The sequence below is a fragment of the Malurus melanocephalus genome, unplaced genomic scaffold, assembly GCF_030028575.1.
Source record: "Malurus melanocephalus ecotype Western Australia unplaced genomic scaffold, MMel_1.1 scaffold_276, whole genome shotgun sequence".
NCBI lineage: Eukaryota > Metazoa > Chordata > Aves > Passeriformes > Maluridae > Malurus > Malurus melanocephalus.
Genome location: NW_026623508.1, coordinates 759,856 through 770,827, shown reverse-complemented (window position 1 = coordinate 770,827; position 10,972 = coordinate 759,856). Strand labels below are relative to the sequence as shown.

At 39.1% G+C, this 10,972-nt stretch overlaps 1 protein-coding gene across 2 annotated transcripts in view; it reads left to right on the top strand.

Annotated features, from left to right (window-relative positions):
* GALNTL6 (polypeptide N-acetylgalactosaminyltransferase like 6) overlaps positions 1–10,620 on the top strand; it is a 70,729-nt gene extending 60,109 nt beyond the window's left edge. For both annotated transcript variants that reach the window (XM_057376267.1, XM_057376268.1), the window contains exons 6-7: positions 3,739–3,888; positions 9,631–10,620. In XM_057376267.1, coding sequence (XP_057232250.1) covers positions 3,739–3,888; positions 9,631–9,798 — 318 coding nt within the window. In that variant the 3' untranslated portion in view covers positions 9,799–10,620. The remainder of the gene's footprint in view (positions 1–3,738; positions 3,889–9,630) is intronic.
* The last annotated feature ends 352 nt before the right edge of the window (positions 10,621–10,972 follow it).

Below are 10,972 nucleotides of genomic sequence, written 5' to 3'. Positions count from 1 at the left end.
CCTCACAGCCGACACCCCTTCACAGCCAGCGCCCCTCACAGCCAGGCCCACTGGGCAAACAGCAGTCAGAAGGTTTGTGGGGCACTTGTAGGCTCTCTGGCAAACAGGAGATGGGTGAGAAGTGAGGATGTGTTACTGTGGTTTCTGGAAACTTCCCCAAAATTAAGAACAGAGGGGCAGAAAAGAAGCAGGAGGATATGTCATGGCATTGCATTCTTCCACCTCTGTCTATCTGGAGCTAACTTGTGGCTTTAGGGGAAACTGGGACTCTGCTCTACTCATGACCAACAGCAAAGGAAAATGACATGCATCACTGTCTCTTATCAGGTTCCCCAGCTTTGCCAGGGAATTGGTGGACAGGCATCACTCTAAAATGGCCCAGCAAGTGYCCAGCTCTTTGTTCTCTACTTGGGTGTATAGTTCAAGCCAGAGCCCAGCTCTGAACATGATCATCTTTGGGTGGAGTACATGTTGTCCCCTCAAGTGTAATGGTGGAGTCAAAGCACAGCACCATCTGACAGACCCAGCCAGACAGTGAGTAATTGAGCAACATTGCCAGGCTGGAAAGCATTAATGGCATCAAAMGGATCTTCGTCCTATAGAGTCCCAGGCCAATGGCTCTATCAAGCAATCATTCTTCAGGCTCTGTGCCAATTATAAATGRGGCTGGAAAGCTGTATTTTCCCAGTTACTGCATGACAGGGCTCGGCTACATAAAAAGGCAAAGCATGAGGGCTGAGGCGTTGCTTGGTTGCAAATGCAGAAGATGGGTCTCTGTTTTACAGACTTTGCTATGAGAGAAGGCAAAGGAGGAGAATGAGCCAGGACAGAGGCTTTCTTAGGTCTGGCAGAAAACAGTGAACAGCGGAAAACATACTGCAGGTGAAGAATCAGCCTGCTGTTTGCTAATAATGTGTCTGGGAATTTTGGTGCAGCCTTATTTCAAATCAACAAGCAGTCAGAAATGAATGAAATATCAAAAGGGTACAAAAGGACTCAGCCTTTTCTTGTAGAATCTGATGTAGTTGGTTCTTAGCAAAGGAACAACAAAATTCAAAGTGACAAGTGGTGGCAAAGCAGAACATTTTATACTCTGGCCTCCAGCTAATAACACATAGCATTGTTGGACATTATGCAGTGCAGAGATAATAATTATATTGGCCAGATTCAGTGTTAACAGGAAAATTGCTATTTGAAAGAGGATAGCTTAGAATTATGAGATTGGAAGGACTGTGCACTTTCAGTGCCTGTAATTGCAAGATCTTAATACTAATTGGGTATGTGAGAAATATAACCTTCTTTCTTACTGTTTTATTCTTTTCTCTCTCTTAGTCCTAAAACTGATTTCCTATTCCTAAAAAGATTGGYTTTATAATAGTACCACTAAGGAGAAGACATATTTGTTGATTTAAAAATAAAACTCTCTATAAAAAACAGGAGGATAAAGAAGAAGGAAGAAGAATCYAAGCTAGTCTAAGCATTCAGATCTAGTATTACACAGATCCTGGTTTTCAGTAGAAGGAAATAAAAACCCCCTACTGTTAACATGTCTTGACTTGCAAACAGGACACAGCCCTGGCAGTCTTCAGAAACCACAGAGGAGTGGAAAGAGCAAAGGGATAGTCCAGATCAGTATGATCTGATTTAAAGGCTGGCTTGAGCTCTTTCAGGTGTACCGATGCATTCGGTGGGATAGTAGTCCTCACACCAAGGTCCAGAGAGCAGCAAAAATTGGCCCCTCAGCTCACCACTCATGCAAAGAATGAGAAATTTGGCTGAGCCACCCACTGGGAAAAATAAGGATGGTCCTGAAATAGGATCTCTCCCTACAGTAGTAGCATTGAGAGTGAGAATATCACAGAACCACTGTTCCACACCATTCCTCTAGGTATTTGTTATTCATCACTTTGAACTCTAGGTTTATTATGTGTCTGTAGAAAGGTAAAGGATAAGATAAAGAAAATGGCTTTTGTTGGTTTTTCGTTAAAGGAAAACTGTCTCAGCTTTCTCTTTTTCTAAAACAGCAATATAACTTTTTTCTGTACCAAATCTTACTTCAATCTTTGCTTGTGAAATGATAAGTTATTGTAGAGAGTTCATGATGATGCTTCAAAAAAAAACATAAAGAAACATGGAAAAAGATCTAACCTTTTGAAAAGCAGAAATTGCTTTGAAAATGAGGTTAAAGCTGTCCACTGCATTTTACTGCAGATAAATATAAAATGCTCTTTGGGAAATAGAAGAAATAAGCAGGACACAGAGGCAGATTAAGAAAACACTCTCTAGAAAACGTATAATACAGATATAAACAGGGAGTAACAGCAGCTAACGGAGAGAACAAAAAAGGGAAATATTCAGATATATGCTTATATTTGGGGCCTACAAGCCAAGAGAGACAGTAACACCTCAAATGTGGTATTCAAAGGCTGGTACGGCAGTGAAAATGCAGTATTTTTAAGAGATGTTTCTTTTATGGAAAGAAGACCATGGAAAGAAGATAACTGTAGTAATGAAAAGGTTGAAACCTGGGAACCACCACAGAATTATTCAGGATCAGACCCACATGATATTAARCTTCAATTTATAGCTGTTTCTATCAGGGGATGTATACACTGGAGGAGCAGGGTGCTGGATAAGAAACCTGAGATGAAGTGTTGGAGACAGTCAGAACTCAGTGTGGGGAGCTGAACTCAGTATGGGCAGCTGCTTCTCTGGATAACAACTCTGCATGCAGTTCCACATGAACCATCTCTGTTGAACAGTTTCTGCTAGCAAAGTTTGCTCATTTAAAGAGATCTTCACTTTCTCAGTGTTACATTTCTTTTTTCTTTTCCTATGGAAAATCAAAAGTCATGCAGAAACCTAAAGAATAGCACTCTCTCAAAAGAAAAAGAAAAAAAAATGAACAAAAGAAAAGAACCTCACAGCTCTTGACAGAGCTTCTAGGTAGTAATTTACAACCTGCAACCTCTTTTCTGCAAGGATTGGTCCATGGAAAGGAAAATGCACTCCACGTCTTTAAATTTGATGCTGTCAGACCTGTCACCTTCATCTCATGATTGAAAGACTTCAGTGTTGCAGCATCACTTCAGACAGCTGGTGTCTAATTGAGAAGGATTCTTCTATTAACTGTGACCCTCCCTGACTCCTCTCAGGCAGCAAGAAAAAGGGCTTTGACAAGCTGCCTGTAGCTCACAGGTTTCACAGTAGAAAGTTGAAGATCATTTAACATGTGTTGTTTGGGCAAAAAAGACAGTTGAGAGAGGGTATGCTAACAGTGTCYCCTATAAACAGAAGGAAGCTGCTCATTAAACAGGAAAGATGCTGAGATGGGAAGATCTCTCTAGGCAGCTTGTTCAGACCCAAATGAGAGCTAAAGGAACATCACTGGTGAAGGCTTTTTGAGTCCTAGGYAGCCGAAATCCTTGTGCATACAGGTGCTGCTTTAACTGGGGTAACTAAAGGCTTTAATACAGCATATCCCCTCTCCTCTCAGCAATACTATGTCACTAGCGATTTTTTCCTTCCCTGTTATAGGGATTGTGCCTTCATGGGGTGTATTCCACATGGCCACTGATGCACTTTAATTAAGGCATTTGGCATCACTGAATCGTACACGGGCCAGGCCTTGTTTAACCAGCATCTGGGGTGTGTGAAAAGGGAATCCTGCATTAAACTTTGTGTTTTAAACATTTTTCACTAATAATATATCATTGTATTGCCTGGTTGTTTTCATAGCTCTTCACCTTTGGCTGGAGAGAAGACATCCGCCCTGGGGAGCCACTTCACACTCGGAAGTTCTGCTTCGATGCCATCTCTCACAGTAGCCMTGTCACACTGTATGACTGTCACGGGATGAAGGGAAACCAGCACTGGAGCTATAGGAAGGTCAGAGTCACTGTGGGGCATCTCAGAGATTTAGATTGTCTTGAGCCTGTATTCAGTTTAACATAGGCTTGTTTTCCCATCAGAAAAGTCTTGTTTTAAAATCCACCACATCCTATTCCAATTTAATTTTGTRTTAATCTCTCTGGAACATGTTCCTTTTGAGCATTCAGATATTTAGGTCAAATTTAAATGAAAATGGATCTGATCCAGCTCAGAGGGTGTCTGTATTGGATCTGTTCCCTGAAAGGTGTTTTACCATTCTGGCGCTTCAAGATGATTGTGTCATTTAAACAGAGGCACTGTTGGAAATATTTTCATCCAGTGTGACAGCAGCAAGACACGCTGCTCATGAGTTAAATGTTATTTCTTTACTACATTTTAAAGATTACAAGTGGCAGAAAATCTCCCTAAAAAAAACAAACAAACAAACAAACAAACAAACAAAAACTCCTACCCAACCCAACATTAAAAGCACTGCTGTAAGCCCAAAGAAGGCAGGAGTTTATAAACTAAAGATAAGCACCTTAGGCACTACTTTGATCTGCTGAATTTCAGCCCATTTATATAAATCACTGGAAGCTGGAGGTCAAGCTAGAAACTCTCAGAGCTTCAGTTATGGTAAAAAGTCCTGGTCATACTGATTTGYTGTTGTTATTTGGGTTTTTTAATGGTTTATCAGCAAGTTGCTTTGATTACAGATTTCACTGAGAAACTCCATGTTGTATTCAAGATAAAGAKTTCTCTGAAGTGCTGAAGATTCCTCTCACACACGCTTCTGTTTTCTTTGACCATTGTGCCTTGCCCTTCACCTTGCTTAAGCTGAGGCCAAAGTACCAGGAATTGGTCTTTGCCAGATAAACGTCAATACTGTTTTCTGGTTTGAAAACACATATAGKAGAAAACCAATTCAGAACCATTAAAAATAGGTTTGTCCTGACCCATTTTCTGAGTGCCTACTTATAAGCTTGTGCCTTTTTACCTTATTTATGTTGCAAGATCCTTCATAAGATTTTCCAGAAATCTTTGAAATCCCTTTGAAACTGAGGTATTACCTGTAAGAAAGTTAGAATGTATGGGGCAGATATTTGGAATATATAAATTGTGGTGGTTGTATTGCCGCCTATCTGACTTTATAATGCCATAATAATACCTTCTTGCTTCAAAACCCTTCCTATTTATCTTTTTGCCTACCCAAGCTGCAAATCAAAAAGCTTTCATACCTTTAGCACTTCATTGTTGCTTGATATAACTGGTTCATAAGATAAAATGCGGGTCTGGAGCTACCCTCTGAAAGGCTCATCACCTTTGATGATGGCAGAATATAACAGGTAACTAAAAAAATACATTTAAAAAAATACACAGTGTAAGTTTTATTAAATTCTCTACACAGCTTCATTTTTATTTCCAGAAAGCTGACAGGGCTTGTATAAAAATTCTCAGTGCAAGACAGGCATTTCCATATCAGCAAGAAACACCACTAAGTTTTGTTATGATCGAAGTGCTGACACATTCTTAACTGTAATACCAACCTGACAGCAAGCTGGTCAATTTGCATAAGCCTTCAATTTAAGAAACTACATTGGAATAATAGAATTATGYATACATGTTTTTCTTTAGGCTTAGTTTTAGTTTGGCTAATAAAGTGAGTATTTTTAAATGTTTCCTCTAGAAAGGTAGATTTATATTAGAGATTTCTGGTAGTATAGCTATACCTCCTAAAATCTTATACATGATATAAACCTTTTCTAGCTTTGAAAGCATCTTGGCAATACAACTACTAGTGCTTTCCCTGCTGCAAAACAAAAACTGGTCTGTACTAGAGCCTTTACCTAGGGAATGGTATGCTACTGAATCTGCACCCTAAATAAATAAGAATAGTAATCTGGTTAAGAAAGAAATGTTACCTTTTAAAAAACAGAGAGCAGGTCAGCCACTCTTTTCTGTTCTCTGCACCACTTATAGACACTGTGGCTTCCYAATGGTCATGTATCCATCCTGCCAAAAATTCTTCTCATGCTTTAGGAGAAATGACCTTGCTTGTTAATGTCTTATAAGATGCTTAATATGAAGCATTTTTTACCATGATGTCACATTATTTCTATAAAACWAGAAGATAAGAGGTTTTTGTTCATTTAAAGATGCGTGTCTTCTCATAATCACTTGCATCCTTGAGCCACTGGTAAGAAATTATGGCTGTGAAGTGATTACAAAGTATTGCAAATGCTATTTGAAGCCAGACATTTTTCAGATTCCATATTCTTACAGTACAGAAATCCTAACAACCTGGTTTTGGATCSTGGCAAATAAAAACAGCTTAAATATTTTAGTAGGAAGTAGAATACATTAATATTTTACTTTGGATAAGGAGTGCTCTTCTGGAAAAAGTTTGCAGCCTATCCCCATAATGTGCACTTTGCTTCTCATTGCAGTGCAGCCTCAGAGCATGCAAGCCACATTCTTTTCAGACGACTGAAGCCAAAACTACCACTAATAAACATGTGTCAAAAACCTGTTCTTATTCCCATACTGCTTAAACTACATCTGGGCAGCTATTTGAAAGTCTAGTAAATCTGTAGTATTAAGTAATCAATTTTCTTAGAACAAATTCAAAATACTGGTCTACAGCCAAGTATACCTTTGAGAAAACCCTGTAAGAAGCAATGGAGCAGAATAAATCCAAGCCATACTGCAAACATTGCTGTGAGTTGTAAATAGTAGAATGTGAGTGTAATGCCAGGACAAAAAATATTGGCACCATATTGGAGCAATGTAAGATATKTGATAGATAAATGTAAATAACCAGTAATTCTTAGATATTTGGGAGAATGGCTTTAGCTTCCCAAGCATGCCAGAGCCAATGATAAGCAGTGCCTACAAATTTCTGTTCCTCATAGTGAAGGAACATGGCTCTAGTTTTCAATGTAGCATCATTCTTGGCTGACAGGTAGTACATTGGTTCTGATAAAGTATGATTCAATTTATGCACCATAGGCCCACTACTGCTATTTGCAGAGCAGAAGTATCCAAGAGAGGGCTGATTTAGTAGGTCTTTAAAAAGAAACAATTGTGCAGAAATATGGTATTGTGCAGAATTATATGGTAATTCTACCCTGAGCTTAGTGATTATGATAGAAACTAAACTGACAGCATCAAAAACTGTGCCCAGGAGCCAGGGGTTTGGTTGCAGCCTCCTGACAGCTTCAGGGACAAACTGTAAGAATCAGTTCACTTGTCACACAGGAGGTGCGTAGGTTATTCCCTCAGACAACCAAAGACATGTCATTGTGATAGTGGCTTTTATCATATGGACGTCAGTCCTGCTGAAATGACACTGGAGCTACCAACTAATTTCAGATAAACTACCACTGCCACCAGCTGATAATGACTGCCAGTTGCTCTTGGCCATAGTTATAGCAGTGACCTATAAGAAATGAAAGGCTCTGTGTCTCATTACCGACCCCCTGAACTTTCGAGACCAATTATCTTATGGAGGAGTTTCTCCTTCTGCAAATAATCTTCAGGCTTGCCTTTATGCAGAAGGAAAAAAAATTACTCTGCTGTTTTCAGATGTTAGAAATGTCTCCACAGGAGTGCCCATGTTTTCTCAATATTGGAGTAAAGAGGAATTTATGTATTTCTCTTGTAAAGTTCTTCTCTGGAATGCACACAACTGTTACCCCTTGAAGTCCTGAGCCTGTTTCTATTGAAATCCATAAGACTACCAGTCTTTGACCTTAAATCAGGATAAGCTTGAGACGATAAATTAATAGGCCTTTATATATAGCTAAGTCAGCCAGAAGTTTTTCCAGAGTGGTAACTCTGTCCCTATTCTTAGAAGACTCTTCTTTCCTAATAACCAGACTCTCTAAGTAAAAGCACCAATAATGCTTCATTCAAAAATTGCCTGCCTGCAATATTTCTGTAAGAAGGACCGCCAGCTTTCTGGAACGGCTAGAGTGTTTTTCATTGCAAGCTTTTTCTGCTGAAGCTGTTTCCTTTCTTCTTGACTGGCTACCTTATTAAAGCTTCTAGTATTCCAGCTTTTGCTTCCAATAGTTTGGTTGACCCTCATGCCCAGCTATACTACAAGGAAGACCAGATGCCCCCTTCAAGGCCCCACATCAGACAGGGTGGCCATGCCACAGTCACTGTGTCCTGATATCCCGCAATGCCACTCCATCAAGTGCTTATTGGGACAGGAGGAGCCAGCAAGGTGCAGACGGGTGCCTGCAACACCCCATAGGGTGCTCTACTTGTAGAACACAAGGGAAAGGCCTCTACTCATTTGGTACTCTGTCAGCTTTGATGGCATCCCTTAGAATTTTAGTGTGAATTTCAATTTCTGTGTTCACCTTCTGGTTATGGGGAAAGACAGATGCTGGAGGTAAAACACAGTGTGAAAGGCAGATGTAACACCATCACCCTCAGCCAGAGCACAGGCTACTTTGACTTTGTTCTCTCTTGTATATATTAATTTTAAAAAGAGGCTTTGTACTTTACCATTTTTTCACAAATCCCAAATAATGAATTTCATCTTTCCTAAATTAAAAAAAAAACCCAACATTATTTTTCAAAGTGGTTTTAAATACCTGCGGTTTCGGTTTGTTTTCATGTTTTGTTTTGTTTTGTTTTGTTTTTAATGTGGAGTATTTTTAGTTAAAAAGAAGTTTCTGTGATCATTGCTCAGCACCCAGAGCACTTAGGTGAGTTTTTAACAAATTGCAATTTGACAGGTAGATTTTTTTTTCCTCTCTCACAATCTCACAAACTGGGCAAGCAGGTACATCCTGGATAAGTATTAAAGTACTGTCAGGGAGTCAACGGCATGAAGGGGAAAAGCCTGAATGTGGTTTACCAGCAGTAATCTGAAATTTGTTTCAACAGATGCAGTATAGTTAAAGCCTTCTAATCAGTCCCACATCTGTCTTTGTGAAAACACTTGCTTATGTGAACTTAGTATATTGRAACTACCCTACTCACACAAACCAGGTGCCCAACTGAGTAGTTTCTGCTTTAACAAAGATTCASAGTCAGGATACTTAATATTCACTCCAGTTTTGTGAAGTAAAATTAATAAAACTGATCATCAAAAATATGCTTTTTAAAGCAACTTAATCCATGCTTACCCTCCCCAAATCTCCGTATGGAACTAAATCAGTGTTAGGATTTCCATTTTATTAGGAGAGCGTATTTCAGTGGCTSGTCTTACTGAGGCCACAGACAAAGTCCGCCTTGAATGGGATGAGAACATCAATCCTGTGTCCATCTGTCCACCACTTCAGTTAATAATTAATTTTAATGTCTTCACCAAGTTTAAGATTTTGCAGCTCTCCCTGTCAAGAAACACAACACTGTCAAGAACAAAACTTCTCTAAAAAAAACCTAAACAAATCCACTTTTCAGGTTCAGACATTTAAATAGGATCCAAGCAAATACATGATATGCAAAGATATTAAAAGACATTGTATTTTTTCATTATATTATGTGGTTGTTAGTCAAAGACCAGATGATATCTCCTTCTTTCTTGAATCCCCACTTTCATAAAGGATAATAGCCCAAGGGAAGAAAATACTTGATTCTATACAGCTTTCTTATAATAGCTGTAGTTATTACACAGGGTTAGTGCACAGAGACCACAAAATCATTTCAAACAGGACTGTGTTAATCCATGTTCTGTAAAGTGATAACACTTCCAGTGATTTGGCATTTGCTGCCTAATTCTATTTTTTTTCATTCCTGTAGGACAAAACTTTGTTCCATCCGGTAAGCAGCAGCTGCATAGATTGCAACCCAGCTGAGAAGAAGATTTTCATGAACAGATGTGATCCTTTATCTGAAACTCAACAATGGATTTTTGAACATATTAATATGACTGTTTTAGAAAAATTTAACAGCAAGGCCAGTTCCTAGAAGGAAAAAAAAATGAACACACCTATTTGCATACAGACTGCAGACTACAGTTTCGCCAGCATCTGGGTCAAAGGAGTCAGGAATTAAATTCCTAGATCCAGGAAATCTGTTCTGAGGATTAAGAAAATGCCACAGCAAGAGCCAGCAAGCTGTCCTTGTGGATCTGGAGAACTTGGCCAAGGGCCTCACCGGATGCTGCTGAGAACTTCAGGATGAAAACTCCCTTGCTGGTCAAGGGGAAAACTTTGTCTAAAAACTGTTTAAAAGTACTCCAAGTTAATAAAGTAAAACAAAACTCTAGAGTTTCTCAGGTCAAATCCTGCTGTAGTGAGTAGCTCAGAACAGACGCTATAATTTGAGATGGGTTTACGGTGTGCATGACACCAACAGGARCCTGAAGAAATCCCAGGTTTTAGAATTGAACATGCTGGTAGAAGAATAATGATGTCCCAGCACTCCCTAGACAAGATATATGCTCTGTTGACATTCTCTTAATAAAAGGTTGGGTTAAGCAGGTTTAACCCTCAGAACTGCTGCAATTAATTTAATTTTAAATACCTCCCTTTTACATTCCATTCATTACCAAAATAGGAATGGTAGAAATGTTAGGGTCTAGAATTACACTGTAGTTAAGCATGAAATAAGCTGTATGGTTTTGCCCTCACATTTTCCCCCTTCAGGAAAAAAAAAAAAAAAGTAATCAAATTATATATTTAGCAATTATGATTCAAATCCCATTGTCACAAAAGGTGAGTTTTTTTTTAGTGACAAATATAATGGTGGCAGCTGCAGGACAATGGAAGGCTTGTGGACTAGCTATCTTTTCTAAAGGTAGAATCCTTACCAACATATAAATTAAACTGAAAATAGGCTGGGGAAAAAAATCAGGAGAGTGGGAAATAATTGCATACTGCATGCTGAACTAGGTTAGTCAAATTAATATTGGTATGCTGACATCACCTAAAAGCACGTTGCTTTCCTGCTGTGCAGCTTAAAAGATCCTGCAGTGCTCTTGACACATAGGAGTGGAGAGAAAAATTGGCAGGAAATCAKTTGGGTGTTTTCAGGGTTTTTGAAATCTGTGATGGAAATCGTGAGCTTTCCAGAGTTAGCAAGTGAATGGTATTGTAGATGTTATGAGGGAGGAAACAGGAAGTGCAAGCAAGTCACACAT